A 23,672-nucleotide genomic window follows, 5' to 3' on the forward strand; every position below is an offset into this window, starting at 1 on the left:
TGGAATTAAAGGGGTGAAAAAAGCCATTTGCACCTCAATATTTGTTGCAGCTCAATTCACAATAGCTAAGACATGGAATCAACCTAAATGTCCATCAACGGATGACTGGATAAAGAAACTATGGGATATGTACTCTATGGAACACTATACAGCAGTAAAAAAACAATGAAATCCGGGCATTTACAACAAAATGGAGGAAGCTGGAAAACATCATGCTGAGTGAAATAAGCCAGTCCAAAAGGGATAAATATCACATGTTCTCCCTGATCGATGGCAATTAAACGAGCACCTAAAATGATACCCATTGAAGTGAAATGGACACTATGAGAGACAATGACATGAGCAGCCCTTGTCTAGACTGTTGAGGAAAAACTTACTATTTTGTTCCTTTAGTATTTTTGTTGTTGTTGTTGTTGTTGTTGCTCGGTTTGCTCTACACAAGACCACTGGTTGAACTCTGCAATCAATGCACAACCATTCTTAAGCGTTTAAAAATTAACAGGAAATTTATCTCTGTGGAACATGGGAGTGGGAATAAGAGAGGGAGGAGATATATAGGACGGCACATACTCACTCAGACCTACCTCCAATGGTGGAACTGGAAATGTGCCAGGGGATTTCAACTCAATCTTACCAAGGAGGCAGGTACCAATGCCAGCACACTTGGTAAAGTGACAAATATAAATACACAACTGATCAAAAAGACAGGGTAAGTGTCGAAGAGATTACACAAATAAGACCAGTGTAAGCAAATAATGAAAGATAGAATCAAAAGGGTTGAGAATGACCCTGCGGGGGAAGCAGGACACACAGCAGACTCATAGAATGGCAAATGCCCAAAACAGCACTCCTGCCTCAGAATCAACCCTTGGGACATTCGGATCTGACTAAAAGGTCCATGAGAGTCTCGCAGGCATGGAAAGCCATGACACGGTGGCAAAAAACAATCTAAATGAAGGATCCTGGTGAACAACTGTCGCTCCCCCTCTTCATGGAGGAATGACACTAAACCCTGCCTAAGCTTCATATCTGAGTCACGGCACCATTATGTCACTCCCCGTCTTCGCGGAGGAATGACACAAGACCCTGCGCTGTTCTTTTGTCTGCTCGGCCCTCCCCGGGTTTGCTGCTGGCTCTTCCCGGGTTGGCTACCGTCCCTTCCACCTCCGTGGAAGGGCAGTTCCCCCTGCCACTTTCCCCACTTCCGCGGGGGAGCGGCACACCGCTGGCTGGCTCTCTCGGGGGCTGCTCAGGTGTTCCTTCAGATAGATGTTCCTGGTGCATGTTGTCTCTCTCCTCCTTTATAGTCCTCTTCCACCAATCCCAACTCTGCTACCCACACGCCGAGTACGCTGCTCTCCTCCAATCAGGAGCAGGTCCTGCTGTTTATTGGTTGAACTGGAGGCAGCTGTGTAGAAGCTGTTTCCTCCTCTCCCAGCGCCATATTTTGGGAGAGCAGATGCATAGAATAAGTCTTAATTCGAATAGCAGTCTAGTCCCAGTTGCTCCCCACAAACAACACCCCAGCAGAAGGATCAGGCCATCAAGGAGAGAGGCGCCTTTCTCTGAAGGGAGGAAGGAACCTCCACTGTGATATGGCCTTGACTAAACAAATTCAGAGTTGGTGAACTCAAGGGGCTTCCATAGCCTAGACAGCTCATAGCAAGAGTCTTGGGTGATTGCTGACGTCATAAATAAGAGTGCCAATTGTTAAATCAACAACGGGAGTCACTGGGTTCATGCTCCCCACGCAGGATCTCTGTCCTTAATATGTTTATCTATGAAACTCAAAAACAACACTACTAGTCGAACAATACCCTATACCTGGTTCGGTTGTGTGAGTGCAACCTGTTGAAATCCCTGCTTAGTATATACTAAATTGATCTTCGGTATATGAAGGTAATTGAAAATGAAACATGATGAAGAGCGGGATGGGAGAGGAAGTGGGTGAGGGGAGGGCCATGGGAGGGAGGGAGGTCGGGGGGAAGCATTTTATATTCTACTTAAAACTATTGGTTGAGCTTTGTAATTAATACACAATTACTCTTAGGTGTTTAATCAATGCTATAACTAGTACTCAAATAATATTTTACACTTTGTGTTTCTGTGTGGGAGCAAAATGTGGAAATCTTTACTTAACATACGCTAAATTGATCTTCTGTATATATAGATAATTGAAAATTAATCGTGATGTGAATGGGAAGGGGAGAGGGAGTGGGAGAGGGGAGCATTGTGGATGGGAGGGAAGACATGGTGGGGGGGGGGGAGGAGGCTATTGTGGTCCATAAGCTGTACTTTGAAAATTTATGCTCATTAAATAAAAAAAAGAGGAAAACTAAAAAAAAAAAAAGAAAGAAAGAAAGAAGAGTTACTTTGAAGCCAAAGGTTGTATTTCTGTCTATTTGTCACGTAAACATGAAACACGAGTGCACACACACACACACAGAGTGGAAGCGCTAACCCAAGCTAGATAACATGTGCATTGCCTCACAGACCTATTGTGTGCTGGGAGCATCTGACACAGTTTTAAGCAATTTCAGCTGCCCATGCCGTGAGTGTTATTAACTAAGTTGCCATGACGCACACTACACCTCTAGACCTCTTCTCCCACGTGATTCTGTAGCTCTGCACTCTGACCTGCGGATCCCATGCCCTCCCCTGGTGACCACCATGCTGCTCCCCGAGTCCCTCACAGCCCACACCTGCGTGACTTCCCGCGTGGGTTCTCCTCTGTGCCTGGCTTGTCTCACTCCCACAGTGTCCGCAGTGCCTTGGTTTGCTGCAAACGTCCGAATTTCACTCGTTCCATGGCCGAGTCTTATTCCACTGTGCGGACGCCTTGCTTCAGGCCCCATTCGCCTCGGTTCATCGATGACAGCGATGTGAGCTGCGCCGCAGGCACGCAGGTGTGCAGGTGTCTAAGGGTCTCCTCCCCGTTAGCTCCTCCCCTGTGCCCGACCTGCGCTAGGAGAAGGGAGCGGTGGGGGTCTGGGCCCGGAGGGGTGGTGCAGCCCCAGGATCCCCTCTTGTCCCACACTGTTGTGGACAGGTGAGCCAAGGAGCCGCCCACGCGCTCAGGGAGTTGGCACCGTCGAGAAGTAAACCAGGAAGCGGGCATGGTACTAAGGGTGCAAGGGGCAGGTGTGGCTGAAGGAGGAGCTGCCGGGTAGAGAGAAGGTTAATGGTGGACTGACCGGAATTGCCAGACACCCTCTACCGGAAACCGGGGAGCCTCGGGCATGCATCCGGAGACCCCAGTCCCCTCCTCCGGAGACCTGCAGAGTTCAAACGAGCTCTTCTGGAAACCCGGGAATCTCGGGTGCTCTCTGGAGACCCCACACACCAACTTCCGGAAACTGAGAGACCCCGCGCTTCTCTTCCGGAAACCCGGGGAGTTAGAAGCACTCTTCCAGAAACCCCGCACACCCCCCTTCCGGAAACTCAGAGACCCTGCACTCTTCTTCTGGAAACCGCAGACGCGCTCTTCCGGAAAGCAGGGGTCCCAGACACCCCCTCAAGATACGTAGGTTGGGTCGCCCTGGGGGTAGAGCTGCAGTGGAGGCTGGGCCGGAGCTGGTGTGTGGCTCTCCACTTCTCAGGCGTGAGTTGTGTTATGCCCAGATAAGTAGCTCCCCAGGAAGCCATCAGCGACCAGATCACACCGAAATGCAAAGGCAAGGTTTATTTTAAAAGTACATGACATGGCAGGAATTCATCTGACCAGGCGACACAACAGAGGTCAGAGGAAGGCCCTGGCCTTTGTTTAGGAGCACTTTTAAAGGAAAAAAACCACAGGGTTACATCAGCCGGGGCTTACAGCACGGGGCTTTTGGTGATTGGACGGGGCTGTTCTGAGTTTTTCTTATTCGAGGGGGGGGGTCTCCGTTTGGCTTGGATTCAGGGAGTTACCTCATTTGGTAATCTCTACTGAGCTGCCTTTGGTCTGCTGAGCGGTCCTTGGTAAGCTTTGATATCCCCAGAATGCCTGAATGCCTGCTTTTACAAGGACTCGGGTCTGCTATGGGAAACGGAGGCTGCTTTTTATTTAATTTTCTGTAAATGGAGTCACTTTGGCTCTTCAGGTTGCACGTAGACTTCCTTCCACGCGGAAAGTAATGGGGAGGAAGGGTGAGGCTCCCTTGGGAACCAGGTGCCCCAGATCCGCAGCAGCAGCCACGCTCGTAGATCCTCTGGGTCCCTGCTGTGCTGTGCTGGGGACAGCTCTTTTCTCTCATCTTCTATGTAGTGACCCATCACCCAGTCCTGTCACACAGCTTCCCAGGGCGGGGCGTCCTTGAAAGTCTTTGTCCATGTTCCTCAAAACTGTCATCAAGGTCATCACCAACAAGGGAATTACAGGGCCTAAAGAGACAGAGAGAACCAGAGGCAGTGTGAGATCCTGGAGAAGATAAAGGATTAGCTTCCAACACAGGAAATCTAAATAAACCATGGACTAGTTGAGCTAAGGGAGCTGGGAAGAAATGTGCCATATTAACCTACAATGCTAACAGGGAGCTGGGTGAAGGGTCTATAGCAACTCCATGTGGTAACTTCTCATTTGTTCCCTAAAACCATTCTCGAAGTCTATTAAAAATCAGGTAAAATTCCCACATGAGGGCTGAAGACCCTGGATGTCTCCTCACCCAGCACCACCAACTCTAGGGCAATACTGGGGACTTCCCAGGCTGACGCTCCTTCTGTGGGCACCAGTAACAACCTGGGGTGTTGTATCCATGGGAGTCCTCCATATGTCTCACTAGTAACACCCTGCAGTGTTGTATCCGTGGGAGTCCTTGCTATGTCTCACTGCAGTGTTGTATCCTGTGAATCCTCCCTCTGTCGGCACTGGTAACACTCTACAGTGTTACATCCGTGGGAGTCCTCCCTATGTCGGCACTGGTAACACCCTGCAGTGTTGTATCCATGGTAGTCCTGATGAATCAGCCTCCTTTTGCAACCCCAGTTCCTTCTCCACCACCTCGTGTGTGGCTTCCCAAGATCTCCGGTTGGTACAAGGAAGATACAGGGGTTTCCTGGCACGGGATCTTCACACTCCCACTCCAGGCAATCACAGAACCTAGTACAGCAGATATGATAGGAATAGGAAAACCCCTTGGAAGAAAATACAGCCTAGAGTTTGGTGGACTAGCAGAGAGAAACCATTTGTTCCCATTTCAGGGAATGGGAGGGGCAGAAATAAATTGAGAGGCCAATCATTATTCTCTCTTAAAATACTTATAATTTTGTTTGAAAGAAGAAGAGAAAGAGGGAGAGATCTGTTGTTTGCTGGTTCACCACCCAAATGCTGGTAATAGCCAGAGCTGCTCTAGGTTGTCAGGAGCCTGGAGCTGCAGCCAATCTCCCTCCTGGAGGCAGGAACCAAGCATTGAGCCACTTCCTGTCTCCTAGGTGTGCAGTAATGGAAGCCACCTCAGAGGTAGATCTGGACCTAACCCAGGCACTCTGCTGTGGGATTCAGGCATCCCAAGCAGTGACTTAACTGTTGTCCCAACTCCCACCCTATAATTCTATTGGAAAACAGTGTTAGGTCAGGGCCGCTGCTCACTAGGCTAATCCTCCACCTGTGGCACCAGAACCCCGAGTTCTAGTCCTGTTTGGGGCGCCAGATTCTGTCCTGGTTGCTCTTCTTCCAGTCCAGCTCTCTGTTGAGGTCTGGGAAGGCATTGGAGGATGGCCCAAGTCCTCAGGCCCTGCACCCACATGGGAGACCAGGAGGAAGCACCTGGCTTCTGGCTTCAGATCGGCGCAGCCCGCCGGCTGTAGCAACCATTAATGAAGTGAACCAACAGAAGGAAGACCTTTCTTTCTGTCTCTCTCTCTCTCTCTCTATCTAACTCTGCCTGTCAAAAAAATGTGTTAATGAAACCCAGTCATTTGTGGAGAAATGGGTGGGACCGGAGAACATGAAGTGAAATATGCCTTCCCAGGAATCCAGTGTAAGTTCTTTCTTCTATGCGGAAGTTGGAAAAGTTGATCTCGTAGCAGCACAGTAGGATGGTGATCAATAATGCATCAAAGGGTCTTGTGGGAGAGATGGAGGGAGGTTTGGTCCACAGGTCCCAAAGTGTAATCACATAGAAGGAATGGCTCTAGTCTGCACAGCACAAGGAGGCAACTGTCGCTCACATAACCTGTTGTGTGTGTGTGTGTGTTTTGACAGGTAGAGTTATAGACAGTGAGAGAGAGACAGAGAGAAAGGTTTTCCTTCCTTTGGTTCACTCCTCTAATGGCCGCTACAGCCAGTGCTGAGCTGATTCAAAGTGAGGAGCTGGGTACTTCTTACCAGTCTCCCATGTGGGTGCCGGGACCCAAGCACTTGGGTCAAAAACTGTTGCCACCCAGGCCACAGCAGAGAGTGGACTGGAAGAAGAACAACCGGGACTACTACCCGGCGCCCCAATCGGGACTAGAATCCGGGGTGCTGGTGCCACTGGCGGAGGATTAGCCAAGTGAGCCACAGCACCAGCCCTGTTGAGTGTTTTAATAAACAACTCGACAAGAGGAGCTGGGGGCCTCAAACACAAGACATGACGAGATGGGAACACCCTGGTGAGATGAGCACACCTTCGAATTCCACGCTGCGCCTCCTAAATTATTATGTGTGCATTTAAAGGGAAAAATAGGTGGCAAAAATGTTTTTGGTAATTGTGTCTTCCTTCTTAATTGAGCTGAAATTCACAGAGCACAGATTACAGACCTAACAGAAATTTAACTCACGGCTGTAGCTACCTCTCACATTCACTGTGTCATGTACCCACCAGCACCTGTTCACAAACATCTTCATTAGTGGAGACAGAAACCCCAGACCCACTCAGCAGGAGCCTGCACGCTCCCTCATACGCCTGAGTCCACATTCTGCCCTCTGAATCTGCACCCCCGGGCACCTCTCAGAGCAGAATCAGACCATGGTGTCTGTGACACCGGCTGATTTCTGTATTGTCATACCTTCAGGGTTTCTCCACGATTATCCAGACCCTCCTTCTTTTCTAACAGGAGAGTGTCAGCCGTGTCTACAAACACCGCCTGTTGTGGACGCACTCACCTGTTGTGCTTATTCTGGTTGCTGGCATCTTTGGGCTCATGTGAATGAGGCTGCTATGAACCCGTGGATGCAAACACCTGCTTGGGTTCCTGCTTCAATCCCTGTGGTTATATGTGCAGGAGAGGAATTGTTGGATTGTAAGGTAGTTCCAAGAAACAAAGTTTTCCTTCTTTATTGTGCTGAAATTCAAATAACATAAAACCAGCCCTTTAAAGTGTATAGTTTGCTGACTTTTAGTACATTCACAATACGTACAACTTTAACTTTAAAAAAAAAATCATTTATTTGAATGAGTTACAGAGCTAGATAGAGACCAAGACAGAGAGAGAGAGAGAGATAGAGAGAGAGAGAGAGAAAGTCTTCCATGTGCTGGTTCACTCCCCAAATGGCCACAAAGGCCTGAGCCAGGGCTATGCCATGAGCCAGGATCGTCTTCCCCATCTCCCGTGTGGCTGCAGGGGACCAGGGACTTGGACCACCTTCTGCTGCTTTCCCAGGTGCATTAGCAGGGAGCTAGAGCAGAAGTGAAGCAGCTGGGACTCAAAGCCACGCCCTTATGGGGTGTTGGCCCTGCAGGCTGGGGATTTAATGTGGCGTGTACAGTGCTGGCCCCACATGAACTCTTCTAGCTCCATTGTCATCCCTCCAATCACATGCCCCACACTGACTAAGCTGCTCCAGTCCCCCTTTGCCCTAAGTAACTGCTTGGCTCCATGGAGTTTGGAGTTCTGCTTCCCTGGATATCAGTAAGCAGCAGGAACCCGAGGTGCACAGCGGGGTCCTGACGGAGGAGCCCCCGGCACCCGGCAGGCAGCTGGGGGCGTCTCTTCCCAGCCCGCATCACAGACCTCACAGGGGCTCCTGGAGGGTGGCCGTATGACGGCTAGCGGCACCCCCACAGAAAGCATGCTTGTTTCAGAGCGGCCGCTAAGCAGTGCCCAGACACCCGCCCGTCAGACTCCCGGGCACCGGTTCCCGTGTGACCCTTCTGAGCCCCCACACGCAAGGCGTCCCAAGCCCAGGGAAGGACTCGGGGCCTGAGAGGCCGTGAGCGTCCCGTGTGGGATGGACCTCGCCCACCCTGAAATCCGATTTCGCTCGTTTCTTCTGTTACTTGGCGCAAGCTTCGTGTTCTTGGCTGGAAACGGATTCTCACGCATGCGCACTGGGAACTGCATTCACCAGAAACAGAGGAAAAGGCTCCCTGAGGGCAGAGCAAAGCAGGAGGCGGGTGCGGGTCCACATGCGGCCTGAAGGTGGCGCTGTCCCTCGGGATAGCCAGGCGGGACAGGGCAAGGCACAGGGCAGAAGTCCACAGCTGAATAAAGAGCCCCTGATGCCCCCAGACAGCTCCCAGCACCCACACCGTGGGGGACGGTTCCCCACTGTGCCTGCAGAATCCCCCCATCCCTGCCTCTTAGGGCGTGGCTTCTCTGACCCAGCGCTGTCCTCTCTCCAGGTGACCACCGGCCTGCAGCCCGGGTCCTCTTGTGGCTGTAACAAGCCTCCGCCAGCAGAATTCCGAGGCCCAGCAAGACCAAGCCCGCCACGCCCATGCGGATGAGGTCCTCCAGAGAGTGGTCCTCGGACACTGAGGCTGGGGGAGTACACGGAGAGGGTCACCTAGGCTGGCCAGACCCAGTCACACAGGACCCCACCTCCCCGCAGCTGCCTGAGCCCTGGGTCAGGCCTGTAGCTCACTCACCAGTGGGGGAGCCTGGCTGGGGGTGCGAGGGGCTGCTGGGCTCCGGTCCCCCTGAGAACAGGGACGTGATGGTGAGGAGGAGGAGACACCGCCCTCCCCATGCACTCAGCACTGAGTACCGGGCCCTCGGGCTGAAGTCTTCTGCTGTTCCAACTCCCTGGTGAACTACCCTAGGTCCCCTCCCCACCCAGCCCTCTCCTGGGGACAGCCCTGCACTGACAGGAGGCTAGGGGACAGGGCTGGGGCCCTCACCTGACACCTTGACCTGCAGGGGGTCACTGAGCCATGACCACAGGTAGGGGTCGGTGCTGGGGGTGCCATAGCACCTGTAGGTGCCCCCGTGGGCCGAGGTCACAGGACCCAGCGTGAAGGTGGCCTGAGCAGCCATGGCCGAGCCTGGGACACGCAGGTGCTGGGGAGGGGCGTCTGAGCCCACTTTGTGCAGGAGAAAGGTGTCCATTGGCTCCCCAGAGCCACAGCGCAGGGCCACCGTCACTCCCCAGGACACCTTGGTCCCCGGCTGGGCCTGCAGGGAGGGTTTCCTGTACATTCCTGGGAGAGAGGATGGCGTGTGGAGGGAGCATCTCGCAGCCGGCAGGGTGTGCAGGTGTTCACCGCTCCTGCGGGGTCAGCGTTCCTGCAACTCCCGCCCCACCCAGGCTCCATGGACACCGGGCCCCTCACCTGTGACCTGGAGCTCCAGGGGCTCACTGGGCAGTGACCACACATGGGGCTGGCTGGTGTGAGTGTAGTAGCACCTGTAGATGCCCCCCTGGGTGCTGTCCACAGGGCCCAGGAGGAAGGTGGCCTGCCACACCCCAGCCACATGGGAGAACCTGGCTTCCAGGCTGTGTAGGGGGCCAGCTCCACCCTCCTTCAGCAGATGGGCAGTGCGGGCACCATCATACTCTGAGCGACAGGAGAGGGACACGTTCCCTCCTGATGCCACCACGAGGCTTGGCTGGGCTGACAGGGAGGGCGCCGGGAACATCCCTGCAGGGGAGGGCAGAGCCGTGTTGGGGGGCTGCTGCCCCGTGCACCCCACTTGGCTTCCTTCTGTGACCTGGAGCCACTCTAGGCAGGGGACACCCCTTACCTGTCAGCACCATGGTCAGGGGGTCACTGGATTGGTAGGGGCTGAGCAGGGTCCGATACACACACCAGTACTGCCCTGTGTGGTAGGAGCTCATGGACATGGTGATGGGGAAGTCAGCCTTGTGTCTGGAGTCCTGCTGAGCCCGCACTTCCCAGGGCAGAGGCCTGCCCTCTTTATACACACGATACACCTCAGCCTGCGGAGAACCCTGGCACCAGAGGGTCACAGGGCTCACCATGGCGACCAGGGGGCCTGGGTCGGCCCAGATGGAGGGCTTAGGGAGGGTCCCTGGAAGGGAATCAGAGCTGCAGACCCCAGGGTGCCGCCCCTCCCCACCCCATTCCCCAGCTCCACTCCCAGCCCCTCCCAGCCATCACCATCAGCCCAGCCCCACTGGGCTCCTTAACCCTGAGCTGCCTGGGCCCTGGGTGCTGAGCCAGATCAGGGGAGGACTCACCCACCTGTGCCTTATCCCATGGTGCCCAGCACAGCCCTGGAAGAGAGGTCCCCGTGAGAGCTGTTCCCCACTCCCCACCCCTGCAGAGACACCCAGGCCTGCCCTGGTCCTCTGAGCCCTGGGGTCCCAGCTGGGGCAGGGCACTCTCCCCTCCACACCTGTGAGGGGTCCCATTGTCCCCGTGCCCCCAGCTCACCCAGGCAGAGGAGGGCAGTGAGGGCCGGGGTCTGAGCCCTGCCACCCATCGTCTCGTGGAGCAGAGCAGCTGTGAGGGCAACAGGCCGAGAGCCCAGCTGGAGATGAGCGGAGAGACGTCACGGGTTCCTCATCTGTGGCCTCACAGGAAGGGAGCAGCCCCTCCCCGACCTCCCCCGCTGTGCCTGAGGACTGGCCCAGGACACAGCGGGCTCTGGGGACAGCTAGGGCCAGGCCTCCGCCTCCGCTGCCCCCTGTGCTGTGCCTGCCCTGCTTCCCTCCGCTGCTCCAACCCCACCCAGGGTGTGCCCCTCGTGGGCCGTGCCCAGGAGCTGCCCGGTTAGGGTTCTGGTTCTCCCTGCACAGGCCGGGTGGACGAGGCAGGGACTTCCCCTTCCTGACTGCTGAGTGCAGGTGTTGGGGCTGCATCCCGTGAGGTGGGTGACAGCAACAGGAGCAGATGAAGAAGGCAGACGCTGCCGAGGTGTGGCTGAGCTCAGCCCAGCGGTGCCTGTGGCAGGTGCAGGAGGTCCCACAAAAGGGGACGGGGCCTGGGGGTGAGGTCCTGCCTTATGCCGCCTGGCCTGGTCCCAGTGAGGGGCTTGAGGAGGGGAGGGCACCTTGTGGGGCAGAGAACCCGAGCTCCCTCGGGAACTGAGAGCATGGGGGTGCCATAGCCCCAGGCCCGCCGGGGTCCCATGCCTCACACCCTGTGCTGGGATATTCTGATGGAAGGGGACTGGAGCAGGGGACTGGGCCCGTGTGCAGATCCACACTCTGTGTGAGGCTCAGGGTCCCCAGCATCTGTGTCCTGAGCCCCTCACCTGATCTGAGCACCTGGGCTCCCTGCTCCTGGATGACATGGGGGTGACGCTTCCTGTGCGACCTGAACAGGTGACGTCACCCCAGCGTCTCTGTGGTGGAAAGATGCCCGAGACCTCCCCTCTCTGGGTGACCGTGGCCACAGCACTCCGGTCTCAGGGTCCTGCAGTGTCCCTTCCAGATTCAGACGTGGGGACAGCACCGTTCTGGTAGGGACCGCTCCTCAGAAGTCTTTAGGAGCATCCGCTGACCCCACAGGTGAATCAGAAGCGGTTCCTGGTCCCAGACAGAATGGAAGACCCCATCCTCAGCCGTGTTTGGGGGTGGAGCTCTCAGCTGCCTGCTCTGGGGTGGGGGCCCCACGAGAGAATGCACGGTGGCTCGTCATAGCCTCGGGTGTAAAGGCACTGACAGGCATCTGTCCTTTCCTGAGCCCTGCGTCTGGTTGAGAGGAAGTCCCCCTCCCAGAAACAGGAGCTGGCAAAGCGTGCACTCAGTGGCATTTACAATAAAGCTGCAGAAATAGAATGACCCGCACAGCTTCGGCTCAGGAGGAAGCTGGCACCATGCAGCCTCCAGCCCCGCCAGCCCCAGGGCTCTGTGGGCTCCCAGCCCTGGGTGTTTCTGGGAACGGTGCTATGCTGGGCACTTTGTGTGTGGCTGCACCTCCTGCTGCATGCATCCTCACTTCACAGCTTCCTGGGGCTCTGCAGAGTTCCCACGGAGCCAGGGACACACCTCCCTGAGCCCCGCATCCCCGGTGCACATCTGGCTCATGTTCCTTCTTGGCCGTGCTTGGACAGATGCCTGTGAGCACCATCCCTGGATGGGTTTTCAGAGCTTCCCCCTGGGCCCTTGGCGGTGAGAATGCTCCACGGAGCCTGCACTCAGCACACTGGTGAGCACTACCCCTAACCCAGACCTTGCCAGGATGTGGGGTCCATGGCAGCGCCTGACTCCATGCAGGGGGTGGGCTGTTCTGTACTGTGTCTACGCTGGGTCAGGTGCTTTGAGGAACTACGATCCTCTTGCCCCAGTGCTGAACCCTGCACATCCAGCTGCATCTCAGGGCTGCGATTTCCCCACACCCTCACCACACTGCCTACTGTGTCTTCGAGAAGTGACCTGTGTGGTGGGTGTGGGGGGTGCTTCTCTGTGGCATTATTTTCACTTCCCTGCCCTTGTGCTGAGTGAGCTGCACCCTTGCTTTTTTTGTTGTGTTTTCCAGATCTTTACACCATGTGTTCGTTGTCTTTCTGTTCCCTTGATAGCTGTCCATGGTGCACAGAGTTCTGAAGTTTTGGGGACGATCAATTCAGCTACTTTCTTGTTTGTTCCTCGTACTTTTGCCAACAGCTAAGACACTGTGATGAAATCTGAGGTCATATTTACCCAGGTATTTCCTTCTAGGAATGTTTAAAAAATTTTTTTCAGAGACTGATTTATTTGAGAGGGAGAGACATAGAGAGGAGAGACAGCGACAGATTTCCCACCTGCTGGCTCACTCTCAGGCTGAAGCTAGAAGCCGGGAGCTTCTTCTGGGTCTCCCACGTGGGTGCAGGGTCCAAGCATTGGGTCATATTCTACTGCTTTCCCAGGCACATTAGCAGGGAGCTGGATCAGAAGTGGGGCAGCCGAGATTCAAACTGGAGGCCTTAAAGATGCCAGTGCTGCAGGTGTTGGCTTTACTCCCTAAGCTACGCGGTGGTGGGGTGGAGACCCCAGCCCTTTAACTGGAAACTCCGGAGAAACATCCAGACACACCCTTAACCCCGCCTCACTGAACTGTGTGGGAAATGCAGACTTGCAGAGTAATCAGCCATCAGAGGAAGCTGGGAAGGCATCTGCACTCTTCCAGTAACCAGGTGCCGCCTGTGTTGTGGGGTTTATGTTAGTTGTGCACTGAGAAATCCAGATGACCTTGAACTTTCTGTGCCTGAAGAAACCCTGCACACACTTTCAGTCTTTCACTTCTGTGTGGTCCTCTCAGAGGGCGGAGTCCCACGTTCATCTCGGATTTTACCTTAGAGTTTGATGAGCCACAAGTTTTTTAAAATATTTATTTGAAAGTCAATGTTACAGAGAGAAGGAGCGAGAAAGGAGTCCATCTGCTGGTTCAGTCCCAATGGGCCCTCACAGCTGAGCTCGGCTGATCCCCAGCCAGGAGCCAGGTGCTTCTTCTGAGTCCCGCAGATGGATGCAGGGGCCTAAGCACTTGGGCCATCTTCTGCTGCTTTCCCAGGCCATAGCAGAGAGCTTGATTGGAAGTGGAGCAGCCAGGACTTGAACTGGTACCCACAGGGGATGCCGGCACCTCAGGCGGCCGCTTTATGCATAACGCCACAGTGCTGGTCCGGATCCATTAACTGTGACCTCCCACATCTGAGCCCATGTGTCATCACCTCCTCTGGTGAGTGCAATTTTGAATCCATCTTGAGTGACTGTAGTCCCGCCCATGTCCTGGCACAATTGCTAAAGGTCAAGGGGAGTGAATCCTGGAGTCACCGCCCTCTAGGTGGGCTCCTGTGGACACTCAAGGCCACTGAGCTGTGTGTGGTCCCTGGAGAGGAACAGCACAGAACCGCACGGGAGCCTGCAGGGTGGTGGGCAGGGCTGCGGGAGGCCGGGACCCCTTCCCAGAATGCGCGTGGGAGCCCGGGGAAGCAGCACCGCCAGCCGCCCACCCAGGTACTTGCCCCTGAGCAGGATTTCTGCAACCCCAGGTGAGCTCCGCCCGCTTCTGGCGGCTTCTCAAAGCGCATGCCCAGCCTCCCCCATCCCCCTGCCCCCAGGGAGCAGCCTCTCTGACCTGTGTTGTTCTGCGGCTCAGGTCCTTCTCTGGCTGTACCAAGCCTCCGCCAGCAGAAGCCCGAGGCCCAGCAGGACCAAGCCCGCCACGCCCATGCGGGTGAGGTTCTCCAGGATGTGGTCCTGGGTGCTGGGGCTGGGGGCGTGCACAGAGGGGTCACCTAGGCCACGCCAGCCCAAGTCACCCAGGACCCCACCTCCCCGCAGCTGCCTGAGCCCTGGGTCAGGCCTGTAGCTGACTCACTAGCTGGGGAGCCTAGCTGGGTGTGCGAGAGGCTGCTGGTTTCCAGTCCTCCTGAGAACATGGAGGGGACGGTGAGAAAGAGGAGACCCCGGCCCTGCCCCGGACTCCGTACTTCCAGGCCCCCATATCTCACGACGCAACTCAGCGTGGCCCTCTGATGACCCGCCTCCACGTCACCCTGTCGGGCTGCCCTGTGCTGCTGGGTCACCAGGGGAGCCAGACATGGGCCGGGCCACCCAGCACCCACAGCCTGGCGAGCTTCTCCCTACAGCAGCAGGTCCGGGGCCCATACTGCACCATGGCCTGTGCCGCTGCGCCCGAGCAGTCTCTGTCCTGGTCTAGAGGTCCACGGAACCCCTGCGGTGTGGGTGAGGTCCATCCTGGGTGGGGCCTGTCCAGTGCTGCATCTACTCTGGCTCCTGTGAGAGCCTGGCCCGGGCTGTAGGCCAGGGTGCTGGGCCGACCCCGAGTCCCTGTGTGACCCCGTCAGACCCTCTGCAGAGACCACCGAGGGCCCTGCTGGGTCAGGAGGGAAGAGGAGCTGGGCTGTACGCTGGCTCCGTCCACACCCTTCTCCCTCCTGCCCTGCAGTCCCACCGCCCTCACTCTGGGTGTCTGGCCCAGGAGCCCAGGCCCCACACCCAATTCCCATCTACACCTCCTCTCAGCGTTCCCTGACCTACCCAGCTCCTGCTCAGGTGTGGCTTCCTCACTGTCACCCCAGCTCCAGGGCGGCACTGGGCTCTGAGCAGCCAGCAGCACTGAGGCAGACACAGCGGTAGCGCCCCGCGTACACCTCGGCCATGAGAGGGTGGGGAACTTGGCCTTGTTTCTGGGCTCCAGTGGTATCTGTCTGTCCCAGGGCTCTGGGATTCCCTCTCTATACAGATGGCACTCCTGGGCCTCCAGGGTCCCCAACACCACAGGGCCCCAGGCCTTCCCAGGGCGATCACAGAGCCTGGCTCAGCCCGGAGGCTGGGTCTGGGGAGGGTCCCAGGAAAGAAACCAGAGGCTGGGTCCCAGGACCCTCCCAGACGCCCTCCTCACCAGACAGGGCTGCTGTCCCCACTCCAACTGCCCGGGGTGGCCCTTGTCCCATGGTTGGGGGGACCCGGCACAGTGGGGGCACGCTCACCTGCCTGCACTCGGGTCCTGGGGCCCGCACAGCCCTGGAGGAGAGCTCCCCGTGAGAGGGTTGCCCCTGCCCCTGCGCCCGTCCTCTCCTCCCCGGGGTTCCTGAGCCTGGGGTCTCCAGGGAGCAGGGCCTGGCTGTGGGCGGGGCGGGGTCCCTCCCAGAGCAGGGTCTCCCCTCCCAGTCTTCCAGTCTCCCCAGGCAGAGCAGGACCACGAGGGCGGGGTCATGGCGTCCTCTCCGCCGGCCCCGGCACAGCGACCGCAGCACGGACACACACCGGGTGTGGACGCTCAGAGGCCGGGTCCTCCCAGCATCGCAGGGCTGTTCCGACCACAGCCCACAGGAAGGGGCACCGCCCCCACCCCAGCCAGGCCCTCAGTCCCCAGGATGGGGAGGGCACAGGCGCCCTGCAGGGATGGGGCCCCGCCCCGCCCTGTCAGCCGGCTCCGCCCTCCTCTCCCAGGGCCAGGACCCAGCACCAAGGACACGGGCCTCCCGGAGCCGCCCCTCAGGTGGGCTGATGCGCCCCGGGGTGGGGTCGTCCCCGCCCTCAGCCCCTCCTGTGGGGTCGCAGCCCGGCCACTTCCGGAGGACGCAGGTGGGCACAGCCCCGCTCCCGCCCGGCCCGGAGGTCCCGGGCCCGACCCAGGGCGGGGGAGGCCCGGACGCCCCCTCCGCCGCGGACGCCGCTCCCACGCCCCTCAGCCACAGCTTCCCCTGACCCGACCACCCCGCTGCGGGGCCCTGAGGCCTCCCAGGACCTGCGCCGCCCCCTCCCTGCCGCCTGCCCTGACTCCCGGGGGAGGCGCCCTCACTGCGTCCCCTCACACACCCCTCTGCCCTGAGCCTCAGCTTCCCCGTGTGGGCGGACACGGACTCACCTGAGGCGGCCTCGCGCACACGCACACCGACTCTGGACTGCGCATGCGCACGTCGACAGGGGATTGCGCAGGCGCACACCGCCACTGGCCTCAGGGACAGCCTGACACGTGACTGTACATGTGCACAAGACAGGACTGCGCATGCGTATGATGACACGCTACCGCGAAGACCTACGCCAACATGCTGCGCTCGCACGTCACTGAGGGGAGTGCGCGCTGCTTTCCGCTGTCTCCGTAATCAGGAGTGCGGGTCCTTGTAGGAAACGTGAACCCTGACTGCTGCTCTGCGCGGCCCTGCAAGTCCTCGCCAGAGCAGGTGGGCGAGAAGAAGCCACAGAAGCGTCCGAATTGGGAAGGAAGAAGCCATGTCAGTTCTCTTGGCTGATGACGCCATCTTACCTAAGACTACCTCTTTTTGTTGATGACGTCATTTTACCTAAAGACGACCCAACGTCTCAACCAGAAACTGCCCTCACTGTCACCGGCAGGTCGCAGGATCGCGGTCCACACACGAACTCCCGTCAGCGCTCCGAGGGAAATCCACACAGCTCCACTTAGCAGAGCCCAGACCTCCAGCAGCCTGGAGTAAAACAAAACTCATGATTTACATGGAAACACAAAAGCCGCAAGTATTAAAACCACCCTGAGACTAAAGCCCCAAGCCGAGGTATCTCACAGTCTGATTCAAGACACACGACACAGCTGCGGTGTCCACACAGCATGGCAGCAAATACGAACACACGGGGACACTGGGACAGCAGAGAGAACCCAGACGGACGGTCACGTGTTACAGTCTACTGATTTCTACAAGGGCATCGAGAACGCACACTGGGGAAGGAGTGGACCTGCGGTGTGCTTTGAAAACTGTTTCCATCTGCAGAAGACAGAATGACAGCCCTGTCTCATCGTGTGTGCAAAAGTCATGGCATTTTTATTGTTAGCCACCAAGGATGAATACATGTTTGAGGACTTAGATACGCTCCCTCTGGTCCGCATACAGACGTGGGTCAAAACATGACACGTATAAGTAATATTGGGTCACTTAAATATCTTTAGGTCTTACCACAATCATTTTAAATTATGTGAAAGGGAACTACGTGAAACCTGAGATAATGAAACTCCTTTTAGAAAACAGAGGGGAACCCCGTGGCGACGTCTTGGCAGTGATTGGTTGGCTGTAGCTACAGAAGCACAGACAACAGAAGCAAAATCCCACGGGTGGAGGAGGTCAATGCGGGGCAGCTGCTGGTGATGCTGGCATCCCAGTCAGAGTGCTGGCTTCCGGCCTGGCTGCCTCGCTTCAGACCCAGCGTCCCGCTGATGGGCCTGGGAAGGGAGCAGGAGACAGCATAGACTCGGGCCCTGGCACCTGCGAGGGAAGCAGGATGGAGCTCCAGGCCCCTGGCTGAGCATGCGCTGTTGCAGCCATTTGGGGGACTAAGTCACAGAAGGAGGATTCCTTCCCCTTTCTCTCTGCCTTCATATAAATAAATGATAGATTTAAAAATTGGAATAATTTCAATTAAAACCTGCTTCACAGCAAAGGAACAGTCAGGAGAAGCAGAGGGAGACCCAGAGTGTGGAGAAAATATTCGCAGGTCACACACTGTTAAGGGGTCACCTCAAAATACAGAAGGAATTCAGCAACTCATGCCAAGAAACAGGCTGCGCATGGGGGCAGTGGACAAAGGACTTGCATTGACGTTCCGTAGAGAAGATGTGATGACTGACAGGTGGATGCAGAATCTCTCAGACAAAAACAGCTTTGTCTGTGTCTGATGAGCTGTTTCTTCTGATAATGTATTGAACGCCATCGATTCTTTAGTGTCAAGCGACCGGTGCCTGCCTTCACCACCAACAACCAACCAGTGTGGTCATGTCCCCTTCATTCCTCTCTTCTTATAGGAACGAGTATTCTTTGTGAGCGTTTTCGTGGGAGTCTAAGTTTATGGCAGCATCCGTCCTAGGATTTCCCCATATGATGTTTCTATCTCCGGTTTTGATAGCACTTTCTCCTTGCCTGATAAAACGTTCCTTTTTGCTATCCTTGGGAATAGTGTATGTAAATTTTGGAGTGTGTGGGCATGCATGTGTATGTGTGTTTCCTACCTGCGTAAATGTGTGGGAGGAATTCCCATGAAGCTTTGCAGCCTGGTGTTTAGACTGAGGGAGAATGTTGGATTCCCGAGTCATGGCGTCGTCAGGTGTCAGGGCACATTTTGTTCAGCCACAGTCGCCTGTACGCCGGCGCCCCCAACATTCTAATGAAGCTGACAGCTGCCGACCTCATCGTACTGTTGCTGCACAGCTTCTGCGGGCAGAGTCCTAGATATGCAGGTCTGCACCACTGCAGGAGGACGCCCGGCCCCTGGTGGACATTCTCATAGGAATACAGCAGCGAGCTCTGCCGTTCCCAGCCCAGGAGTGAATGGCAGAGTTCAGAGCCCAGAGTGAAGTAGCTGCCATCATGCAGGTGTGTGCCGTGATTCCTTGATGTTTCCATGACCAGACTCACCTGGCACAGGGTTCGTAGAGCCTATCCCCACCATTACAGGACACATGGATGGATTTAATGCACACAAGATGACTGCCACACACTGTAAGGCTTCAGAGTTCTCAACATATGGGCCTGAAATCACTGTGCTGTTTTGTGCTGTGTTATTTGTTCTGAAAGCGTGTGCAGGATCTGTAGTGCTGCCTCCTGCTTCCCTCACCATGGAAGTGGGTTCAACTGGGTTTCTTTGCTGGTCCTGGTGGTGGGGGCTAGCGATTGCCGTTTGTGCTGCCCAGAGTTAACCTCCTCTGTCGTGTTCTGCTTATCCTCACAGGTAGCTGCCACTATCATATTTCCTTCTGTGTACTCTCATGGGGAATAACTTAGTATTCTTTCTAAGAATTCTTGTTCTGACCCTATGTTCATTGAATTTTTTGGTCTTTTTTCTTTTCTAATGTATCCATTGGTAATTCTTGAATACCCAGCTTCACAGTTTCACATGTAATGCTAACATCCTCACTCACCTGAAAACATGGTCTGGGGCTGGTGCTGCGGCGTAGCAGGGAAGCCACTGCCTGAAGTGCCGGCATCCCATATGGGCACCAGTTTGAGTCCTGGCTGGTCCACTTCCAATCCAGTTCTCTGCTGTGGCCTGGAAAAGCAGTAGAGGGTGGCCCAAGTCCTTGGGTTCCTGCATGGGAGACCTGAAAGAAGCTCCTGGCTCCTGTCTTTAGATCAGATCAGCACTGGCCATTGCAGCCTATTGTGGAGTGAACCAATAGGTGGAAGACCATTCCCTCTCTCTCTCTCTCTCTCTCTCTCTCCTTTTCTCTCTGTGTAACACTGATTTTCAAATAAATAATCTCATAGTACTCTTGCTGCACGGCTTCTGCGTGCAGAGTCCTAGATACGCAGGTCTGCACCACTGCAGGAGGACGCCCGGCCCCCGGTGGATATTCTCATAGGAATACAGCAGCGAGCTCTGCCGTTCCCAGCCCAGGAGTGAACGGCGGAGTTCAGAGCCCAGAGTGAAGTAGTCGCCATTATGCAGGTGTGTGCCGGGACTCCTTGATGTCCCATGACCAGACTCACCTGGCACAGGGTTCCTAGAGCCGATCCCCACCAGTACAGGACATGTGGATGGATTTGCTACAACTCTTTGTTCCCATAGTTCGGTTCCTTTTATTTATTTATTAAAGATTTATTTATCTACATTTTAGAAAGGCAGAGTTACCGGGTAAGGGGGGGGGATGTGGTCTTCCATCCACTGGTCCACTCCCCACGTGGCTGCAGTGGTTATGGTAGACCAAGCTGAAGTCAGGGGCTTGGAACTCCATCCAGGTTTCCACATGGGTGCAGGTGCCCAAGCACGTGGACTTCTCCTGCTGCTTTCTCAAGTGCATCAGCCGGGACTGGATTCTGTGGAGCAGCTGGGACTCGAACCCGTGCTCCCATGTGGGATGCTGGCGTCTCAGGCAGCACCTTCACTCACTGAGTCACAACACCAGCCCAGGTTCAATTATTATTTTTCTCCCAAAGAAACCTTTCCTTTAATGAATACAAATTTCATAAGTACAACTTTAGGAATAGAGAGATTCTTCCCACACTCTCACTCCTCGTCCTCCACCCTCTCCTACTGCCAGTCCCATTCTCCACTAAGATTCATTTTCTATCAAATGTAATTTTTTAAAGATTTATGTATTTAGTTGAAAGTCAGAGTTACACAGAGAGAAGGAGAAGCAGAGAGAGAGAGAGAGGTCTTCCATCCACTGGTTCACTCCCCAATTGGCCACAAGAGCTGGAGCTGCACCGATCTGAAGCAAGGAGCCAGGAGCTTCCCCTAGGTCTCCCAAATGAGTTCAGGAGGCCCAGGACGTGGGTCATCTTCTACTGCTTTCCCAGGCCAATGCAGAGAGCTGGATCAAAAGTGGAGCAGCCAGGACTTGAACCAGAGCCCATAAGAGATGCCGGCGCTTCTGGCCAGGGCGTTAAACTGCTGTGCCACAGCGCCAGTCTCTTCAATCAATTTTATACTAAGACCAACTCTATACTAAGTAAATATTTCAACAATTTGCACACACACACACGCGCACACACAGTGTGGAGAACTAGTTTTACAGTTAATTCTTATAATACAACTCATGAAGATCAGAGGTCCTGCATGGGGAGTTAGTGCACAGTGATTCCTGTTGTTGATTTAACAATTAACACTCTTATGTATGATGTCAGTGATCATCCGGGGCTGTTCACATGAGCTGCCTTGGCTATGAGAGCCTTTTGGAGGCCAGCGCTGTGGCATAGTGGGTTAGGCCACTGCCTGCAGTGCCGGCATTCCATATAGGTATCAGTTCGAATTCTGGCTACTCCACTTCCGATCCAGCTCTCTGCCATGGCCTGGGAAAGCAGTAGAAGATGGCCCAAGTCCTTGGGCCCTGCACCTGCATGGGAGACCCAGAAGAAGCTCCTGGCTCTTGATTTCAGATCAGTGCAGCTCCAGCCATTGCAGCCAGTTGGGAACCAGTGGATGGAAGACCTCTCTCTCTCTGCCTCTCCTTCAATATCCATGTAACTCTGACTTTCAAATAAATAAATAATCTTTCTTTTTTTATTTAAAGAAAGCCTTTTGAGTCCACAAAAACTGTCTGAATTTAAACAGGGCCATCAGCAAAATGGGAGTTCTCTCCTCCCTTCAGAGAAAGGCGCATCCTTCTTAGATGGCCCCTTCTTTCCACCAGGATCTCACCCACAAAGTTCCTTCATGTAGGTAGTTTTTTGTTTCATTTTCAGTTCTCTGAATCCTGAGGTGTTCACTCTTCCTGTGACGACCCCCGTCCCTGAGGTCACGTGTGTCTGCACAGGCAGGGTTTCGTCTGCTGCACGCAGAGAACAGACCATGCTACAGAGGGGAGAGGGACTGGACGGGCATCTCTCACACAGAATCAAGCGCCCACAAGGAGGGAGAGAATGCCAGTGCCAGGGGAGCCACTGAATCCCACCCCGCAGGAGGGCTGCCACGGGCGAGGCCACGGGTGCCAGCATGGGTACAGAGGAGAGGGAAGCCTCGGGCGCTGCTGAGGGGACCTGGGATGGCGCAGCTGCTTTGGGAAAGAGCTTGCAGCTTCCTGCAAGAATTTAAGTGGGACCACGCTCGGACTCCCCAGTCCCATTCTGGGCGCTGAGATCAAGGGGCTGGTGCTGGATGCAGCTGGTGAAGCCGCCGCCTACAACACCAGCATCCTGTACCAGAGCTCGGGGAGGGGTCCCGAATGCTCCTCTTCTGATCTAACTGACCTGAAGCCAGGAGCCAGGAGCTTCTTCCGGGTCTCCTGTGTGGGTGCAGGAGCCCCAGCACTTGGGCCATCCTCTGCTGCTTCCCCCAGCTGCATAGCAGGGAGCTGGACTGCAGGCAGAGAGGCTGAGACTCCTACTGGTGCTGCACTATGGGGCGCTGGAATCGCAGGTGGCAGCTTTAACCTGGGCCACGACCCCGTCTCCAGGCCCCACATTCTTTAACCACTCAAGGCTCATAAAGCTACCACCCAGGAACACTCCCCAGGAGGGTGCAGGCTAACCCCAAACAAGCAAGGCCCAGATGGCATGCCCCACAGTGGCTCCACGCTGGCCATTCACTCCCCAGGGGCTGCCTCTGTGTCTCTGCCCTCCTCCCAACATGCAGGTCACAGGTGCAAAGTGACCGGATCCTGTGAGCAGGAGGAGGGAGTGCCGGTGGCCTTGGCCAGGGCAGCCTGCTCCTTCTCACTCTGTGTAGATGAGAGAGGCTCAGAGCAGACGGTTCTGAGGACACGGCCACGAACCTGAGATGCAGCTCTCCTGTTGCGCCCTGAGCTCGGAGAAGCACGCAGCCTCCAGGGAGTGGGTGAGGCCCAGCCCTGCGTGGCCACCAGCCTGAGAGGAGGGCGATACAGGTGCAAATCGGCGGTGAGCTCGGCGGGCAGGCCAATGGGGGTCACTGTGGACCGGGATGCGGGCCTAGTTCCTGGCTTCCTGCTTGCCCATCGGGAGGGTCCTGAGCTTGGGGGGCTTCTGGGGCGGTGCTGCCCTCCAGCACCCACGTGCGCGCCTGTCCACGGCCTGGAGTGCCCCCGAGCCCTGGGCTGGGTTTCCCAGGCGCTTCCTGCGGTGGGCGCGTTGTGACCACCCCAGCCTCTGTCCCCTCTCGGAGGTCGGGGCTGGAGGTCCACGCGCGAGCAAGGAGGGCCCAGCGTGCCGTGGCTCCTCAGGCTTTGCAGACCCCGCCGTCAACCTCTCCCGCGTGGGAGACGAGGAGACGGCCTCTCCCCCGCCGGCTCTGGAGCTGTCCCAGACCCGAGAGCAGACGCCACCCGGTGAACGGATTCCTCCCAGCGCCTCAGAAACCACAGGGTGCGGGAGACAGAGTCACTGAGAGCCGAGCGCCCATTGGCTACCTCTCACCATGGCCGCATATACCCACAATACCCCGGGCGGCCTGGGGGTGGGGTTGTACCTCAGCCCCACCCCCACTAGGAAGGCAGTGTCTGAGGGCAGGGCCAGGTGCTGTCAGCAGGTCTCATAGCAACGGCTGAGCCCACCTCCTGTTAAAGATGGGACCAGCTCATTTGGCCCCTGAGCAGGAAGTCCTGCCCCCTGCTGCATCCTGGAAGCCAATCACAGAGCTCGGGGGAAGTCCACTTCCTTTGGCCCAACCATGCACAGGCCGGAAGTCAATCCTAACCCGAAGGAAGTTTGTCTTCTAAGTTGAGCGTGGTTGGTGTTGGGTGTTTCTGGGCGTC

The 23,672-nt window shown here is 56.0% G+C and overlaps 1 protein-coding gene across 1 annotated transcript in view; it reads right to left on the reverse strand.

The window, feature by feature from the left end:
* LOC138846779 (paired immunoglobulin-like receptor B) overlaps positions 1–23,672 on the reverse strand; it is a 67,492-nt gene that overhangs the window by 38,035 nt on the left and 5,785 nt on the right. The window contains 2 exon segments of the mRNA XM_089320117.1: positions 9,453–9,672; positions 9,674–10,152. Coding sequence (XP_089176243.1) covers positions 9,453–9,672; positions 9,674–10,152 — 699 coding nt within the window.

Source organism: Oryctolagus cuniculus, chromosome 18 (genome assembly GCF_051225735.1).
Source record: "Oryctolagus cuniculus isolate XC-2025 breed Fujian yellow rabbit chromosome 18, ASM5122573v1, whole genome shotgun sequence".
In the NCBI taxonomy this organism is placed as follows: domain Eukaryota; kingdom Metazoa; phylum Chordata; class Mammalia; order Lagomorpha; family Leporidae; genus Oryctolagus; species Oryctolagus cuniculus.